This window comes from Antrostomus carolinensis, unplaced genomic scaffold (genome assembly GCF_000700745.2).
Source record: "Antrostomus carolinensis isolate BGI_N321 unplaced genomic scaffold, ASM70074v2 scaffold34094, whole genome shotgun sequence".
NCBI classification, from domain to species: domain Eukaryota; kingdom Metazoa; phylum Chordata; class Aves; order Caprimulgiformes; family Caprimulgidae; genus Antrostomus; species Antrostomus carolinensis.
In genome coordinates this window covers 19890-40264 of record NW_010310704.1, presented here as the reverse complement: position 1 = coordinate 40264, position 20375 = coordinate 19890, and the positions used below count along the sequence as shown (strand labels likewise).

At 43.9% G+C, this 20375-nt stretch overlaps 1 protein-coding gene across 1 annotated transcript in view; it reads right to left on the bottom strand.

Moving 5' to 3' along the window:
- Positions 1-13758: 13758 nt before the first annotated feature.
- Positions 13759-20375, bottom strand: part of RAI14 (retinoic acid induced 14) — a 19836-nt gene continuing 13219 nt past the window's right edge. The window contains exons 10-15 of the mRNA XM_010166512.2: positions 20344-20369; positions 19880-19998; positions 17846-19372; positions 16900-17049; positions 14372-14437; positions 13759-14112 (exon numbers count right to left, since the gene is read on the bottom strand). Coding sequence (XP_010164814.2) covers positions 14035-14112; positions 14372-14437; positions 16900-17049; positions 17846-19372; positions 19880-19998; positions 20344-20369 — 1966 coding nt within the window. The 3' untranslated portion in view covers positions 13759-14034. The remainder of the gene's footprint in view (positions 14113-14371; positions 14438-16899; positions 17050-17845; positions 19373-19879; positions 19999-20343; positions 20370-20375) is intronic.

Genomic DNA, 20375 nt, shown 5'->3' with positions numbered 1-20375 from the left:
TCCATGGCCTGCACGTGGGGTATCTGCTCCAGTGTTGAATCTTCATGGGCTACAGGAGACCTCCTTTGTCTTCTCCTACTCCATGGGGTTGAACTGGGTGTCTGAGGTTCTCTGTCCTCCCCCTCCTCCTCCTTCCTCCTGGCAACAGAACTCTCCCTCTGTGTCTGTCCTTTGTTTAGGCTGATGGTTGTCTTTTGTTCATGTCAATGCCTCTCCTCCAGGTTCTCTCCACCTTCTTCTTTTCAGGACAGTCCTTCCCCTCACCAGTATGGATTCACAGAGGTGTTTCTCTAGTGCTCACTGGCCCAGCCTGGGCTGGGGGGTCTCTGCCTTGGAGCCAGGGGAGCTTTTCGGTCTCACAAGGTGACCCTTCCCCCCCCCACTACCCACACACACACAAACCCAAAACACGTGTCTTTTCCACTTGCAGACAATGAGAAACCTGCAGTAGAAGAAACATTTAGTTCATGTTTTTTTCTTAAGTAGTATCACAGAATGGACTTGTCATGAGTCAGATTTTGCCCACCTGCTTTCTTATAAAATGAGACATGCAAGTACTCAGCATTAGTGATGGTATAAACTAAAAACAGGTCTCAGAGGTGGGAACTGGAACCAGTGTTTCCCACCCAGGTTCAGTATAGCTGTGGCAGGGGCTCCTGGGCTGCTCTGATTTACTGCATTTGGGGCTCTGGGAAACCCAGATCCAGAGGCCACAAAACTGATAAATTACTCTTCCACCAATTATTTTGATTTGTACTTTTCAGAGTAAGAGCTGGCCTAAAGTCTTCAAGAAGGCATGTCTTTTATTCTACATGGAAACCATTCTCAAGAGGCCTTGGGTCCCATTAGTCTGCTAAAATATTGCAAGCCAAAATAATGACTTGGGCTTCTAGTCCTGGTAATCTTTATGCAACGAAACATGGACGATGCCCATACTAGTGTTACTCCTTACCTCTCAACACATTGAGAAGTTCTTGTGTCTGGCTTTGACGTGTTGAGGCCTATCCACAACCATTTGAATCTCTAAAGACTGTCGAGCACAAAATTCCCCAAAAGGAATTGAGTTCTATACCTGTTTCAAAATTAGTTATGGGAAAGAACCAATTTGTTTAATTATATATGGATTTACAAGGAAATACGTTCTTGTATTCCTGACTAGAAGGGACTTCATTGAGGTCAGTGGAGTAGTAAAAGTCGAGATAAGCCACATGCTTTTTCTGTAGGTGGCTATTTTAAACTTCATTTTGTAGCAGCTTGTAAACCCCTCAGAATCCAGCAGGTAGGTCTTATTAAATAAATATGTGGTGGAAATTGTATAAAGAATTACAGTAACACTGAACAGTGCTTTTGCTGGTAAAATTAAACTGACATTAAACTGAACTAACAAATACTAAACTGATATTAATATAAAAACTGATAACTAATATTAAACTGAACAAATACAGAATTATTTTTAAAATTCTGCAGCTGTTACAGAATAGAGGCTTGATGCCTTTCTGTGGAGACAGAAACTCACTTTTACATGAATTGGTCTTTGAGGGGGTGCTACTTAGGTGTGAATGGAAGCTAAGGTCCACAACAGGCTGCTTCAGCCTCTGAACTGTGCATCTCCTCTTACCCGGGCTCTAGCAGGGTAGTGCTTCAGCACTGCTAAGTCTAATTGTAAGGGCTCCGCGAGGGAGAGGGTGTTGCAGGGAAAGGTTATCATGTGCCTGCTCAGCTCTCTTCTCTTTGTGGAGTTTCATAGACAGTGAGAAGCGTGCTTTGGTATCCAGTACCTGAAGGGGGCCTACAAGAAAGCAGGGGAAGGACTTTTCATAAGGGCAGTTCGTGACAAAACAACGGGAAATGGGTTTAAACTGAAAGAGGGGAGGTTTAGATTAGATATTAGGAAGAAGTTCTTCACTGTGAGGGTGGTGAAACACTGGCACAGGTTGCCCAGAGAAGCTGTGGATGGTCCTCCCTGGAAGTGTTCAAGGCCAGGCTGGATGAGGCTTTGAGCAACCTGATCTAGTGGAAGGTGTCCCTGCTGATGGCAGGGGGGTTGGAACTGGATGATCTTTAAGGTCCCTTCCAACCCAAACCAGTCTGTGATTCTATGATTCTGTGATTCTAAGAATGTCATTCTGCTCAAGTATCCTGGGCCACCATGGAGAATCAAACCCCAGGGGAAGTCTAGAAAGATCTGAACTACTTTTAACAAGGGCTAGTTTTGGTGCAACAGCCCAGAGCTCTGTGTAGCTGTCTTCATGTGCATTTCAAAGGCAGGTCATAATTAAAAAAAAAAAAAAAAAAAAAAGAAAAAAAAGAAAAAAAAAAAGCGAACTGTGGTATTACACGTACCTTACTGAATAGTTTATAAACTTTTGTCTTTCTCTCTGCTAGGCAGATGGTATCTGCTATAATGTAAAGTTCAACCACCTTCTCACTAAAGTAATCTCGGGTTTTAGGAGGATTTTTTGAAGTCTTGACTGGTGAATACTCAATGCACTGCAGTTCTCCCAGCCATTCCTAGACGTGAGGTACTTCAGTCAAGCTGCACAACAAAGAAATTCAGGAAAAGCTTTCCTTCTGTTACACCATTGAAAATCTGAAACAATGTGAGACCAGTCACGTCTTTAGGAAATGCCACCAAAAATCCATGTGCTAAGACAGCTGTACTTAGGCCATGTCCTGTACTTGACCAATAAGCACAAATGTGAAGATGCTAAATAAATAAGCAACAGATATATATAGAATATGTATACTTTTATATATATGTTTACATGTTATAAATATCACCTGGAATATAACTCATCCTACCAAGAACCCATGGGGATATTATTGTCTCCTAAAATATATATTTGTCATCAGTTCACATCCTTCAGCACCATTAATTGGGACAACCAAAAATGCTCCCATTACACTGGCATTGCACACCTCTCCTTCCTCCTCCCCTGGGCCAGTGTCACACACAGGCAGGCCTGGCACAGCTCGTGCCAGCATTGATGTCTGCAGCAAAATCTGTAAGCGAGTCTTTGTGGATACCTGACTTCTCCCTAGGTGGACCAGCCATTTGCTGAATTCCTCGACAGAGCTAAGACTCTGTGAATTATTTGCAGCCAGTGTCACTTCATAGGCACTGAGGCTCTGCAGAAAGCAAGTTTCAGCAGCCTCCAGGCAGGCAGGAGGCATGCAGTTATGACTTGCACTGATCTCACGTCCCCCACAACAGGTTGCCTCCTCACCAGGTCTGACTTGAACATCGGGAGCAGCCGTGCAAGACCAATGTATGCCACCAGTAACCTTTACACTTTCTGGACATAAGGAGATGAAGGGGGCCTATGAGAAAGCAGGGAAGGGACTTTTTACAAAGGCAGGGAGTGATAGAACAAGGGGTAATGGCTTTGAACTGGAAGAGGGGAGATTGAGATTAGGAAGAAATTCTTTCCTGTGAGGGTGGTCAGACACTGGAACAAGTTACCCAGAGAAGCTGTGGATGCTCCTCCCTGGAAGTGTTCAGGGCCAGGTTGGATGAGGCTTTGAGTAACCTGGACTAGTGGAAGGCGTCCCTGCTGATGGCAGGGGGATTGTAAGCAGCTGATCCTTAAGGTCCCTTCCAACACATACCATCTGTGATTCTGTGATTCTATGAGGTTTTATCCCCCGGAAACATACAAGGTTAATTTTTGCAGGCTCTATTGTTTTGGGAGTGGTTTTTTATTGCAGGACTGAAATTGTCCACTGTGAGCACAATGAGGTGATAAAAGCACTTCAGTGATAAAATCCAAGAAACGGCAATGAAGGGTCTCTATGTCAGCTCAGACTTACCTCTGTCCACATCCTATGCGCTCCATATTCATCACCTCCAAGCTTACCTGCAGCATCACTGCCTTCTGCACCATGTTTGCCCTCCAAAGGTCTCCTCTTTTCAGCCCCAGCCTGGCACTATGTGCAGTTCAGGAGACCCACACTCACCCACATGCTGCTCCCCAGCAGCAGCCCAGCGTGAGCCACCTCCCTGCCATTTGCCATGCAGAGCTGCACAAGAGGAGCATGTCTGAAATAGAGAGTTGCAGATGGACAAATACAAGGTTGAAGGACAGCTTGCATAAACAGTCATGAGGGTGTTTTCATAGAAAATGGGAGAACAGAAAAATCCAGTCGTACAAATCAGCTCATCCCCTGCTGTTGGTATTATCACCTCTCAGTGTCCTCTTTGCAGCCTTTAAATGCATAAGACATTCTAGTTTTAGACATAAACTCTCAGAGTCAGACCTATGCTGAATATGTTCACGTTGGATTTCTGACCCCACTGGGATTCGGGGCTGTTTATGCCCAAGAGATTTGCTTTGTGGGTACCTGAAAACCGAGGGCTATTCTTGTCACTCTGGAGGTTCAGAAGTAGATGTTCAATGCACAGGTTTCAAGGTATTTGTCTCAGACAAGCCTAAATTGTCCTGTATGTGGATGTATCTGCATCAGTTACTTTAACATAGTTTAACCAGTTGACATGATCACCTCCAGTACTGGGTGCAGTTTTGGGCACCACAGGATAAAAAGGATATAAAGCTACTGGAGAATGTCCAGAGGAGGGACACAATACTGATGAATGGTTTAGAAGCTGTATGAGGAGAGGCTGAAGTCATTTGGCTTGTTCAGCCTGGAGAAGAGGAGACTGAGAGGAGATCTCATCACAATCTGTAACTTCCTCACAAGAGGAAGAGGAGGGGCAGGTGCTGATCTCTTCTCTCTGGGGACCAATGACAGGACCAGGGGGAATGGCAGGAAGATGTGCCAGGGGAGGGTTAGGTTGGACATTAGGAAAAGGTTCTTCACCCAGAGGTGGTGGAGCCCTGGAACAGGCTCCCCAGGGAGGTGTTCACAGCACCAAGCCTGACAATATTCAAGAAGCATTTGGACAACATCCTCAGACACCTGGTCTGAATCTTGTGACTGTCCTCTGCAGGGACAGGAGTTGGACTGGATGATCCTTGTGGGTCCCATACAGCTCACAATATTCTATGATTCTATGACCTTTCTTACTGGTAATAAGTAACTTACAGCACTCTCATATAGTTTTACTTCAGCTGTTTGGTTTGGGTAAGATGCTCCTATGGAGGGAGGTGTTCAGGTGTTACATTTCTGTCAGATGAAATGACAGCATCAGCAGCTCATTGACAGTGAAGTGTAGCAGCTTCCAGCTTGTTTTACTGCAGACACAACCTGGAAAAGGAGTGAGGAACCAGACACTGCTTGAAAGTCAGCAGATATTTCATCAGCAGAACCACTGTGCTGGTGTTGGGCTCTTTGCATGTGCAAATTCCCACCGATGAGGCCTTTTACCCCATTCTCACAAAACCCCACAAGTGACATCCATGTGCAACCTTTTCCTTTTTACCTGCCCCACACAAGGAGTAGCTCCTTCTCAGAGATCTTTAATCCCCAGCTCACACCAGAAGCTGCATCAAGCCCATGCCATTCATTGTGGCACCTCTCTGCCTCAGGAAGGTGGCACTGGCTCTGTGCCAGTGGAACAGCCAAGGAATAAGAAACCCTGCCAGAAACAACTCATCAGCAGCCCAAGCAAAGCCATAAATACAAAAGCTAATGAAAAAAGACATTGTCACACCAGCTGCTGCTTGCAGAGCAGCCTTATAGTTCAGCTCTTCCTGGCTACTCAGTGCTGACTACTCTGACTACTTGCTTTAGATGTTCCTGATGATCAGATCAGACTTTTTAGTTAAAAGAGACCCCCTTCTTGTGCTATTCACTGCTCTTACTGGTTCTACTAAGTAGCTGCTAACTTCCAGTTCAGTGCTTTAGGGCACTAAAAAAATCTAAATGTATGATCTTTTCTTCTCTACCAGAATCACTAGTTCACAGGAGAAGTGGATGCGTGCACGTTCGGCTGCCCTCGCAACCCCACCACCTACGGCAAGTGGCAGGAGGGGCTTCGGGATGCTGTGCCGGAGCGCAGAGCTGGGAGCCCGCTGCCGCAGGAGGGTTTTGGCCAGAAGAGGGCATGAGATGACCTTGTCCGCTCTCTTCCATCCCACAAGCTGCGTCTCATCTTGTTTACTCTTGCTGTGACTTCAGCACTGGCGTTTGGGTGAGAAACACTCTGGAAATGCATCCCTGCCTGAAGCTGAGACAAGCAATGGGCATCACTGTGCTTTCGTCTGACACTTTGGGCACCAGCTCTTAAAAGTTCACTTGCAGCTCTGATCTTGGCTGATGCTGCCTACCTGCCTAGCTTGGGAAATTTTTACAGTCACAACACTGTCCTGCTCACTGTGACAGGATGTCATGTCTTTTGATTATCGCATGGAGGAAATGCAAGATAAAAAGTTGCACCCCAATAATGGGTATTTAAGAAATACTTTCTAATAGGTACATTAGGAAGTAGGTGCTTTCAAAAGCAGGGATGTTTGTTCTGTGCCAGGTGTGCTGGGAGAGTCACCAGGGTCCCTCATTTTTTTCTCTCTTCCTCCAGAGACACCGGCAGTGATTGACTCCTCATCAGCAGGACATGTTTGGCTGATTCAGTGTTGTCAGACCTGTCACACCCCAACAGCTGTTTGGAGACATTCACTCTCAATAAACTAGAGGCATGAAAGCAGTCCCAGAGCTGGGGTAAACTCAGGCTGTTACCTGCAATCAGGTTCCCTGCAAGCAACCACTCTGTGGAGGTGACCAAGGGTCCCAGAAAGGCTTCCAGAGAGGTGTGGACTGCACAGAGCTGCCTGAGGGCAGCTGGTGTAGCTGCACACCCTCCTCTTCCATGCTGCAGCCCAGCCTGAGCCGTCACACATGGCTTTAATCACACCAGTATTTGTAAGGGAACACACTGCCACAGACCCATCAGCCAAAGCATCCATGGAGGGAACTCTGCCAGCCTGCCAGTTGTCGGATGATGACATGATTCCTTCACGTTGCAGCAAGGGCAGGAGTTTTAGAAACGCTGTGGATACCACACAGCCACCCTTTTTGGCTGGTGGGATGGTCCCACTCCCAAACCCTTGGCACATGTGCTGCAGGGGACATGGCCTGAGGAGCACTACCGGGGAGTATGCTGCCCTCCCCACGGGGACAGGGACCCCGCTGCCCCCACTGCCACCTTCCTGCAGGCACCTGGCTCTCAACATCTGGCCAGCTGTGCTCACACCCAGCCGTGGCCCCACCAGCTGCCGAAAGCAGAGCTGCTTTTTTGGTAGCTGCACTTTGAATAGCAAGAGCCCAGAGGAGCTATTTCTAGGCATGGGGCAGTCCAGACCCTTGTGCTTTGTGTCTTCACTCCCCGCACTGTTGTTTTCCAGCTGCAAGGGAGGCTCGGGGGGGAAGGAACACCAGGGTTAGCTCTATGTCACCCCCCTACTTTTTTTTTTACTTTTTTTTTTTTTTTAAATCTGGAAAATGCAGCTTAATCCAGCTCCCCCCTTGCTCCCCAGCCTCTTCTTTGGGGGATGCCTCCCAGTGAGCAGTAAAGTGCTTAGAGAGAAGCAAATGTATCCAAACATTTTTGGACAGGGCTTCTCAGCATGCAGCAGGGTGCAGGATGGTTTCTGCTTTAGGACAGGGGATGCAAAAGGAGCGCTGTGGGTCCAGTCCCAGTCACCATGAAGGAGCATTTTGGCTAATCCCAAAGGGAAGTGACGACACCGGAGTGACAGCTTTCCAGATGAGCACATTTATGTTTTGATGCAGGCGATGCTTGCCTCCTGACAGCCACTGAGTGCAGAGTACCAGATGCAGCATCACCTCCGGGCACGCTTAACAGCACACTGCAAGCGTGCAGGGTCGGCCAGGCCAGCAGGAGCAGACGGCCGCCCACCGGGACACGGGCAGATGGGCTCCAGCCCCAAGCTCCTTGCTGGGGATGATGTCACCAAGATCTGCCTGTTTCCAATCTCCAGCTGCTGGTAGGAGGCCCTATTACCAACCGTCTGAGCATTTAAAGCTGTTGGAAAATATACAAGGAGAGCCAACATTGTGGATCTGGACAGATCAGCATGCAAGCAGGCTTTTAAAATAAGACTGAAAAACTGACAATTGTGTAAATACCTGCGTTAAACTTGTCAAGTAAGAGTCTGTCAGGGCAGCCAAAGGTTTGTAAATAGTGACAGATCTGTTGCCATGAAATGCTTCAGGAACTCCAAGCTGTACCACAAAACAAACCCCCCTGAAGCCAGCGGTGGGACTGGCATCTGCAGGACTAAAAGCACAAACCTCTACTGCTTGTGCAAAGGGGGAAAACTGACCATCAGAGAAGCCTTATGTTGGTGACACACCACCCCAGGATCCATCACCGGGTCTAACAAGACAGAGGTCATAATTTCTCCTAGAAGACATTTTGTCACGTGTTACTGTAACCTGGCAAACCTAACACTTGTAGGTGTCAAGCAAAACAACAACAGGACTATTCTGTAGCTGCAAAAACTGTATCTGTCTTCCTCAAATAAGTAGAAACTTACTAAATCACAGATTTTAATTTGCTTCAGCTGCAGTTCACCACAGTATATAATTCTAAGACAAGAGGCTTTATGGAAATGACTGTTAACACGAGAATTAATTTGTTACTGCCCCGAGAAGAACACAGACATTAAACCAAAATAAAGTATAGTTCTAGTCTGTACTTAGTATTTCTGTTACTTATTTTCAAAAGGATCAGTGAAGGACCCAAATAGAGGAGGAGGAAGAGGCAGGGATGAAGAAAAGCATTTGGAAACTTCACTTCTATGAAGCATTTTGCTAAGAGTTGGCTTGAACCCATGAGCACGCCCAGAACCCACGCGTGTTTGCAGAACTAGACAGTGTTGCTACAGATGAAGGTTTCAAGGTACTCAAACTCTTGAACTGTGGCTTGACATTAAATTCAGAGCACTTTTAGTGCTCCCTGCGACAGATCCTATTTACGGGCAATAGAGGATTCTAGCCACTGACCTGTCCTAAAAGCCTTGCACCAATTCATATTTGTTTGACAAAATTTGCTGGGTTATGCTTGTGCCTGCAGATTATGTGCTGTGTGACATCACATCTGCCTATGCTGCTACTCTGAAACTCCAACAGCCAACGCCTCCAGGAGCTTTTCCATGAGTTTCTTCAACAGGCAGCACCGTGACCCACCATGCAGCTGCTTTGCAGCTGGGATCCCAAGACCTCCCACAGCAGCAGGCTGAGGCTCTGGCCTCACAGACAGCTGAAGGCATGAGAGGCTGCCTCTGCTCCAGGACCTGCCCCACTCTGGGAGACCTGACCACACTGCTTGAGCCAGCGATTCCTCCCTGCAGCACATGAGTCTCTGCCATGTTTAAGGGCAGATTGCTTCAGCCATTCGTGTCTGCCTTGTGCTCAGATGAAAGCTGGCATCAGCGTGGAGAAAGCCCCAAGACACTCCGGATGGCCCAACACAAGCCAGAGCCTCCTTGGGGGCAAGTCAGATGGTCAGAGGCTCACGTGGACACCCCTGCTCCACCACAGCAACAGCAGCTCTCCTCTGGACCTCCAAGCTCCTTCCTTAACCTCCTCCCTCCCACACACTCTGGTTGTGGTCTAGGGCTGGTACCCTACACTGCCAAAGGCTCCCAGAGAGCAGCTTTTACAGTCTAAACACAACAGACGTATAGCAATAGTAATTTATTTAGGTCTGAAACATTCAGAGCAGTAAACCCACACATGACCTACCTCCTTCCTACCTACCTACCAGCCACCCATTGCTCAGGAAAACTCACAGAACACGAAGTGGACTTTAAAACTAAATCACAGCCCCACATGGCAATGCAGCATCTGACAAGTGATTTCCAGCCAGCTTTTCCACTGGCCCTCTGTTGCTCCTCCTAAGGCACTGTGCTATGGTTTACTGCAGCACACAGCAGCCTGTCCTGTCCTTGGCTTTTGCTGTCTGGTGCTGACACATAGCACATTGTCACTTAGTTGACCAGAGGACAGTGGAAGGAAGACCAGCAGGGTCCTTCTGCCATCACTGAGCCTCCTGCTCAGCCAGCATGGGGAAATATTACCTTCTTACCTCATGCCTCTATCTGTGAGGTGCCTGAAAAAACCACCTGGTAACCAGTTCTTTTACTCCCAATCTCCCATTTGTCTGAAAAGCCAGCCTCAGGAGAGTGACACTTACTGACGCTCTCTGTCCTCCAGAATTAGGACTGCACAGAAAAAACGTACAAAAATTAGGCAGAATGACCACTTCCCTTTTCCTGCCCAGGGGACCTGTGGGCAGCAAACACACAAGCCACAGTGGAAGCATCCACACACTTTGGTGAGGAAAGGAGCAAGAGGATGCTGCTGTCCTGCTGGTGTACAGCATGGCCAGGTAATCAGACTCATCCAGGAGGGTCAACCACACCTGATCTCATGTATTTTTTTTGGGCCAGACTCTTTTCAGTGGTTGCCAGTGATAGGACAAGGGGCAATATGCACAAACCTGAACACAGGAGGTTCCATTTAAACATGAGGAGAAACTTCTTTACTGTGAGGGTGTCAGAGCACTGGGACAAGCTGCCCAGGGAGGCTGTGGAGTCTCCATCTCTGGAGATGTTCAAAACCCGCCTGGTTGCAGTCCTGTGCCACTTGCTCTAGGTAACCCTGCTTTGGCAGGGGGGTTGGACTAGGTGATCTCCAGGGGTCCCTTCCAACCCCTAACCTTCTGTGATTCTGTGTATTGGCTATGTGCTACTGATGAAGCCACAAGCTCTGTCCATCACGGAGGCACAGCACAAGAAGTCTCTCAATTGCTACTGAAACCTCCTGAATCACTTAATTCTCCATCACTTTCCCATGCCCACTTAGGCTGGCAAAAGATGGGGCCTGTGAAAGCCAGATGCCAAATAATGAGGGACTCACACTTTTTTCCTCCAACAAAAGGCAAAGGGGGGAGTAATTTTAATGCAGATGTAAATGGATGTCTCTTCCCACATTTCAACCCACTCACAGTCCTCTGAAGTCTGCTGCCACCATTTGTCACTATTCTCTACTGTCACAGGGCATGGGATGGGTGAGAACAGCCAGTATGCTCAAGCTGAGCAGTCTGACCCGATTTTCTCTGCGGTGTGTGACCTGCTGTCTGTGACTCTGGTAAAATGATTGTTCATTCCCAGTACTCATATGGTTAGTGAGGAGGGGGAAGAAATCAGCTACAAAAGCACTGCCCTGAAGAGGGCCCATGCTGTCATGACTGCCCACTCAGGGTGCCAGAAATCACTAACCACCAGACCACTGATGCTCAGGAAGCACTTCTAATCAGACGTGGTAACAACCAACTTTGAAAGCAAAATGCAGGACAGCCGCAGATGTGATCTTCCCTGCCAGGTGATCTCACCACAAACAGATTCTGTCAGTTTCACACCAGTTTGTCAGCAGCCTTCTTCAAAGGAAACCCAGTACTGAGTAGCTTACAGAAATTTTCTACAAGAGGCTAAAGAGCTACTTGACGCCCAGGATGTAACCAGAAGAGGTGCAACTCCTGCCATTTGTGTGTTCTGCCTTCAGCTAGGAAGATATTATTAGCAAGTTAGTTACTAAAAAACTAGTTTATCAAATAAAATTCAGGAGAGGGAGAGATGATGAAAGGCAACAGGGCTGACTGTGCAGCTATTGCTAAGTTTAATGAGAAGTAGACATATCCATATAGCCATATGCATATACATATATATATACTTTCCCTCTAATTCTGTGTGTGGAGTGAAGTCCTAAGTGATCAAGAACCACAGTTTTCAAAAATCGTGGTACCTCACCCATCTCTGCTCCTGCTCCATAGTAGTTTCAAACTTAGCTGCAACGTATCCAGTGACAAAAGGGAAACCTTTATTACCTGTAGCAGGATGTCCACGTGAGAAATGGCTCTGAACTTACCAACTGGATAGAGGTCACAATCTGCTAAACTGGTTGCATGGGGTTTGGAGTGGATTCTATTCTACCTGACAGATGAATAAAGTTAATAATCGAGCTGCAATATCAGGGAGGAAAACCTGCTACCTCTGACAGCTATCTAAACATGAGATATAGAACATACTTGCACTACATCAAAACAGTGTAGTGAGATTTCTCTCAATACAAAAAGTAAAGAAAGGCTCAAAAAGTACAAAGATGAAAAAATTGGAAATAGTTTATTTGCTGCATAAGGAAACTTCTTGTAAATTACATATAAAGAAACTTGCTATGCTGTAGTATATAATTTTCAATATTCCACAAAGATAATTGTAATAAATATACAAACCAAAACAAAGTAGAAGACTAAATCCATCAGGCAACCTACAAAATGGTTCATCAAGTTTTATACTTTGCAGCACCAGCATGCTTAAAATCTTCTTGTTCATTTTGAAGTGCTGCAGCAAAATTCTTTTCACATTTCTTTGGAGCATTTTCAAAACCATCTAACTATAAAATACTGTTCAAAATTAGCAGGCATTAGTTAAACCACCCAAGAAAAGTAACACCAAGGTCTAACTGATACAAAGGTGTGATTTTTTTCTATTTGCTTTTAAAATCCATTTTAGTTTTGCCAGGGTTAGGAATTATCTGATATAAGTGCACTGTGAGTCCAGTCAGCCTGAGGCACTGCTGACTCTTGTCATATTATGACTCTACATAAACTTCATAGATTATAGCCCTGGAAAACTTCTCTATTAGAGACATATCCACTAACAGGAATAAAACAAATACCATAGTGAAGCTGCAAGCTAGATAGAATGGTTGTACCCTCAAGTGCAGTGTTGTGCTTAGAAACATTTTTTCATAGTTTCATACTATACCACATCAGGCATTTTTATTTGACTTTAAATTTAAAAGTGCTGTTGAAGGCTTTACTGATGCCCCTAGCCTCTAGAAACAACATGTAGAAATCTCTGACAAGTTTTGCTGTTCTCTGCCTATCGTTTCTACATTTTTTGAAACAGCAGGCTGAATTGCATTTTACACGTCACTGCTCTGGACCACACTGACAGACACGTCTATTATTCCATACAGATCTTTTACAAACCGAGAACACTTCACTGCTTCACTATTACTGAATACTTGGGGGTATAAAAAGAAACTCTCTAAAACACGATTACCTAAAAATATTTGTTAATAAGCTTAATGCAAACATTATGTAGAAAAACTGGTTTAGTTACAAAAAAATGTATTAGAGGGCCAATAAAAATATACTGAAGAGAAGATCTTTATAAAAGTGAGGTTAGGAAGTATGAGGCATTGACATTCACTGTAAACATCCTGTGTTCACTAGAATCCCTTGTCCAAAGTATATGTTCTGGTTTTGTTCCTGAGCTTCATGGCCAACACTTGCATAGATAGCTAAACCTATCACAAAGGGTTGTTTATACAGATGTTTCTGTACTGCTTTGTACAGAACTTCAATAAACTAATGATTTCACCTTTTGAAATTCCACTACCAGGCAGTTCAAGGAAACTATGAAGCATGGTAGGATTTTTGTGTACTCAGTGCATTGGATGGGTTGGGACAGCTACCTTACGGTGTGTTAATCTTAAACAGTATCACACTAAGAAATGTAGCTGTTTGATGTTCTAGCTTAGCATAAATACCTACTTCTGCTCACTGCTGCAAGTCTCACTTCTGCTCTGCCAAAGACTACATATGGCAAAATGTCAGGAACCTGAGTGCTACATCTTTAAGCAACTAATTAATCCCCAGTAATAAGATGCAGCTCATAAATGGTACAGAAGACCTTACAGAGAATTTCACTCTTACCTAGGCAACACGAGTGCCTTCCTCTAGATTAACCTCCCTCTATTGGAGGAAGCTAGAAAGTACTTTCAGGGTAAACATGATATGGAGTGGCTTAAGTAAAATGTCTAAAAACATACTTGCATTTTGGATATGAAAAGCAGGCATGTGTTTAGTTACTGCACATGCAAATGCACATGGGAAGTAGTAGACAGACAAATAAATCCCCCTTAAAAACAGTACAATAACACAAAAGCAGCAAATTGCCAATTTAAAAATCTTAATGTTAAGGCAAATCTAGATAAACTCCCATAACAGGATTAATAAAAATGGGGAGTTCTCCTTGGCATTTTTGTTTACTTTTTCTGTGATTGGCTTTTACATATCGATAAAATTTGTTTAAGCACTTTCTGGACATCTTCATCCATTTGACCCTAGACAAGGGAAAAAAAGAAGAAAAGACGATTGAATTCAAGCATCTCTCTACTCTTTAGAAACATTTACAAACTATTTTTGAGGTACAGTAATTAGATCCATTTCCCAAAAGGAAGCAGTGTTAAATTTTTGCTTAAACAGTCATACCTTTTGGGTAGGATGTCTCAGATAAAACATGCAAACTTCATACTGTGTCTGCAGAAGAAACATCTTTCGCTAAAATACCAACATTGTACATCTGACAACATGCAACCATACCTGCACAGCATAAAGAAGATGCATCCTGTAAACTGAGACAATTTCCTGATGCTGTTTCTTTGTTTCCTGGAAAACAGTTAAGCAGAAAGTCACAGAGTATTCAGAACTATTGAATTCAGAACTCCCCAACTAGATTTAGAGAGATCTGGGGAATTACAAACCAGTCTTATGCATACATGGAAAACCAGCTCAGACAGTACTGTGCCAAAAGCCATCCAAAACATAATTTGCTCAGAAGCATGGTCCACAGAAATGCTGTAATTCTACAAAACCCAGTAAAAAAGCTGGTGAGATGACATCAATCAGAAGCGCTGAGCTGCTAAGATGTGGAATGAGCACATACTCTTCTTCTGAGCTCATACTCTTCTTCTGAGCTCATCAGCAACCAGAAGTGAGGAAAGCCAGCAATATTCTGACAAGCCAATCCTCAACTGCAACCGAGCTCTTCCCTGAAGTCAGTGATCCATCTGTCAGCTAATGCCTTCCCAGGGAAGAAGAGGTGCTGACAAAGGTCTTAACCCATGAAATCCTCAGTTAATTACTACACATGCAAACAAGGAAAGCCAACTTCCTCTTCGTGATCACAGACTGCCACATCCCAGAAGCCATCTTTCCAAACAAACGTGAAGCTGGTAGGAAAGCTAGCCTACAAGAAGAAACGAATGCTTCTGTCCTGTTTTAAGTCCTACCCACTTACCTGATGTGTTGCACATCTTTGCACCTTACACTATTATGCTGGTCCTTAAGCAGTGGGAGATGATGGTCCTTTCAGACTTGGTGGACTGGGATAAGAAACAGTCTGGACCTTTATACTGACAGGATGCAGCATTTAACTGTCTGCCTACTTATTTCTCCTCACTGCAAGGGAATTTTTCTAGCCTATATGCATACTGACTCTTCTTTCTATCTGCTGGGGAAGGCAGGAAAGCAGACACCAGGTAAGCCATTTAGCATGCCAGGCTGAGAATTCTCCTTTCAGAGTTACCCCAGAGCTCTCAACAGAGGCCTCTGGTGGGTAGTACCTTATTTTCATCCTCAGCAGGGAATTAAAGTGCTCTTTTGCATAGGCAAGCTCTTGGAAACAGCAGTTATGACTCAACCCAGCTTACATGACTGGATCTCTCATGCACAAATACACTAAAAAAAAAAAAAAAATCTTTAAGCAGCTCAGAATTTCAGAGAATAAACTGTGCTCCCTATAAACAGATGCATTTGCATGATTTGAAACTTCATGCCTTCAGTGACTGTATTCTTCCAGAAAGTCAAACTTATTTCAGCTTAAAAAAACCAAAAAGACTTCAGCTGATGAATATTCTCAAGAAAACACAGAAATACTCTGCACACTGGCCATATTTTTCACAAATCGGGGTCACAGCAGCAGGTCTGGTCACTACATTCCACTACAAGTACAGGAACTTTGCTCCACTATCAATCTGAGGAAATATATTGGGGCTAACAGCTTGCTTTACTGTAGAATATTTCTAAAGAGCAATTCGTGATTTGCAGATCATGGAGCAGTTCCTCCTAGAAACTATGCTAAGGTACATGGTAAATAAGGAGGTGACTGGTGACAGCCAACACACCTTCACCAAGGGCAAATCGTGCCTGAACAAGCTGGTGGCCTCCTACAACAGGGTTACAACACTGGTGGATAAGGCTAAAGCAACTGATGTCATCTATCTGGACTTGTGCAAGGCCTTTGACACCATCCCGCACAACCAACATCCCTGTCTCTAAGTTGAAGAGACACAAACCTGACAGATGGACCACCCCATATCCTGGGCTGCATCAAATGAAGCGTGGCCAGCAGGTCAAGGGAGGTGATTCTGCCCCTCTACTCTGCTCTTGTGAAACCCCACCTGCAGTGCTGCCTCCAGCTCTGGGCCCCCCAACATAAGAAAGACATGGACCTGCTGGAGTGAGTCCATGAAGATGACCAGAGGGCTGGAGCACCTCTCTTATTTAAGACAGGCTGAGAGAGTTGGGGCTGTTCAGCCTGGAGAAGAGAAGGCTCCAGGGAGACCTTATAGTGGGCTTCCAGTACCTGAAGGGGCTACAGGAAGGCTGGGGAGGGACTTTTTACAAGGGTATGTAAGGACAGAAAGAGGGGTATGGGTTTTAAACTGAAAGTAAGGTAAATTGTGATGAGATATTAGGAAGAAATTCTTTATTTTTTGAGGGCGGTGAGACATTTGGGGATGTTGCCCACAGGAGCTGTGGATGCTCCTCCCTGGAAATGTTCAAGGCCAGGCTGAATGAGGCTTTGAGGAACCTAGTCTAGTGAAAGGTGTCCCTGCTCGTGGCAGGGGGGTTGGAACTAGATGATATTTAAGGTCCTTTCCAACCCAGACCATTCTATGATTCCTAAATGTTTCAGAGAAATAGAGAAATTAGAGAATTTCTGGATGAAAATTCTTTTCCTTTTTCTCATTGACTGTACTCCATTTTAAATAAGGCAGAGTGAAGAATGGCACTCATATCTTCAGAGAACTGTGAATAATGGTGGGTTTAGAAATTATCACACTTACAGTCAGTTGGTTTTGCAACTGCTTCACTTGTTGTTGTAATGCCTCCAGCTGCTGGCTCTGTCTTTTGGGGGCACTGGTCGAGTAGGAAAGCTGAGAAAGGCTGTTCAGTGCTTCTTTTAACTTGCTGACTTCCTTGGACATTTCATTGATCTAGGAAGGCAAAAATAGGTTTCCATGAAAAGCTGCAAGGCATACTGTATTTTTGTGGGTCTCATCTTGGGGTTATTTGTGACTTTAATTTAAGAAGTGGGTAAAAACAAGATTAAATAAACTCAAAGGACAAAAAGAGGCATCAATGTAAGCAAGGGGTTATGATGCTTTTCTATTCCCCCCTCCCAGCCCAGTCAATTCAAAATGCATTCCTTGTTCTGAAAGCCAGCAATATTTACAAACAAGGATTGCATTTACCACCTTTACAAACACTGCTGCTCAATAGGAGACAGAGGCATACCAAACATAGGCCAGCTATTCACAGCTACCAAAATACATAGCTTTTTTAAAAAAATTGTAGTGCTAGATATGGTAGATGCAAAGGAAAAATAGTTAAGTCATGCTAAGGTTGAGATGATACATTAAAATCAGAACAGTAAATTTTTGCTCCCTTCTGATCTTTTGTTTTCTTGTCTCCTCTGGAATCTCTTCCTGTAAGCTGTAAATCCCACTTCTTTGACTTCAGTCACCTGAATAGTGTGAACCCAATCTAAACAGAACTTAAAAGAGATAAACTGAAAGATCATGCATATGTCCACAGGCGAGGAAAGCCAACTGCAAACATACTGAAAACTTCTTTGACTTTGATATGTCAATTTTTAGATGGGCAAAATCAAAAGTTACTCCACTCTGTGACACCTGACACATGTTCATCTATTAGGTCACTCATGCACCAGCCAACACATTTTGCAGTCTGAATTCATGTATTACCCCTCCACTGTGGCGAATCTCTCACCTTTTTATCTTTATCCTCTTCTAGTTTTGATGAGCTTTCAGAATATCTTTTCATTTCAAGAAGATCTTCTTGAGCTTGATGGTACTTTTGGTGAAGGCCAGTCACCTCCCTTTCCTTTGCTTCAAGCAGAGTATGCATACCTTCTTTCTCTTCTTTTAAGTGCAAAACTTCATTTCTCAGTTGCATAGCATCTAAGGACATATTTTCCTTCTCTTGGATTACATCCTTCAGCTTGGATGACAAAACACTAACTTCACCCTCTAGTGATGACTGGAGCTTTTCATATGCAGCCTTGGGTACCATTGCTTCATTGATTGCAGCTTTTTCTTCCAGTAATTCCTTTTGTAAGTGTCTTACTTCGCTTTCCTTGCTGGTAAGCAGTCCTTTGAGCTCATTTATTTCTTCCTCCATTTCCTTTACAGTATTTCTGAGTGCATTCATCACCTGATGGTGTTCAGTAATTGGCAGAGAGTTTTGTTTCTGAGCATCTAACAGTTGCTTTAGTTCTTCTGCTTCATCTAATACTTTTGTGTACTGGGATTTTATTTCTGATAACTCATTCTCTGCTTTGTATTTCAGAGAATTTGTTACCTGCATCAGTTTCTCATGTTCCTCTCTAGGAATGTAGTCCAAAGCTACATCATCTAGAGTTTTTCTCTTCCTATAGTCTTCAAGCTCTGCTTGTGCTTCTTTGTACAACTGAGATAATTCACTAAGTTGTCTGTTGAGCTCATCTATCATTCTGTGCATTGCATCTTTCATTTCTCCAGCTTCAGCACTAGTTTCCAACTGAGCCTGATTTGTCAGCTTGTCCTGCAGCCTTTTAATTTCCTCTTGCCCTTCTTTGTATCTTTCAATCAACAATGCTTTCTCCTGATTAATGTTATCAATAACTGAACAATAAGAATTCTTCATTTCCTTACACTCATCCACAAACAATTTACTTGCTGCATTCTGCTCTCTTTCTTCAAACTTCTTCTGTAGCTCTCTCACTTTCTCTTTTTGTCTTTCACTTTCCTCCAACGCTCTCTTCAATTCTTGCTTAAGCATTTCAACTTCTCCACATGTAGCCTTCAATCTACTCAGATCAGAACTGGTTTCTTCACTTTCAGAGGAAACAAGACTCAGTTTAATTTGCCTTTGTACATTCAAAACCTCTTTCACAGCTTCCTCATACTTGTTTTGAGTTTCTTGGAACTTCAGGTTAAGATCAGAACCATTTTCTGAAATGTCTGTGCTATTAAAGTGATCTGTTTCTGGGACTCTAGACTGGACCTGAGGTTCTATGTGCTTTTTTTTGGCTTCAGAATTCTCTAGTTTCCTCTGCACATCCTTTAAGTCTTCCGGGAGGTAACTCGTTTTTACTTCACTGGAGCTTGTCAACTTTTCTTGAATTTGCGTGGCATTTAATGTAGACTTCAGCTCCTGAGCTGAGAACTCATTTTGTCTATCTGCTGTTTGCTCAAGCTCTGTTTGGGTTGAATGATAAGACTCTATGGTTGAATCCACTTCTTTAGGTGTTCTTTCCTGTGCAAAAAGAAACCAAAACAACTGCATAGTAAAAATAAGTACATTATTATATTTTTTAGAATAGCAAGGAAATCTTGCTGCATCCTACAGAGACAGACGATTAAAGCACCACAGAAGAAAGTTGTAGAAAAATTCAAAACCCAGCTGTTCCCATTTAGTCATCTACATCAAGAGAAGGCACTAAGTGCCAAGCTCCTCTGAAAGTCTGGGCTGATCTCCATAAGCTAATAATCAAAGCTATGCAAATTAAAATTCTGCTAACACAACTTTTAACAACATCTTTTAGAATGTGGTTATCATAATAAACAAAGTTATTCAGTAATTTATGGGAAAAGTGAGAAGATCAAAACACTGATTTAATCCTTTGGGACAGAGTGTTTCCAGGATCTTACCACCAACAAGCTCGTTAAATTATCTTCACTGTACATCTCTTTAAAATGGTAAGGAACTCTTTGTTCTGCTAGCAGATTAAGAAAGCACTAGAACAGCACAAAAATATGCCACCTGTAATTTGTCCTGCAGCTCCTTATTGTGCAATGTCAAAGAAGCAATTTTTGCTTGCATCAACAGAAGTAGATCTTGCTGGTCAGCTTCAGAACTCACATCCAATAAACTATCAGCACCTTTGAAGAAAACAAAAGATTGAAAAACTTCAAAAAAGCTGCAAGGCTAGCTAGTTAATTATTCTAACCTTTCAAATTCAACAGTTTGTTCCCATGAACACTGAGTGTAGTGAGCAAGCAAACTATTCCTAGAAACTCCTTCCTCAAAAGTGTGTTAGATCACCCAACAGAAGCAGGAGGTTTTGGTGAGGAGCTGCTAGTGAAATTGCAAAACATTACTCCCAATACTTACTGTGTCTCACGTTCCAAGTGGAAAGGTACAGAGGATGTCTGACCAGATTTCAGCATTTCAAACCACCTTAAAACAGCTAACCAAATATGAAAATAAGGATTGTTATTTTATACCTGCTGTGCTGTCACTCAGTCTGTCTTTATTA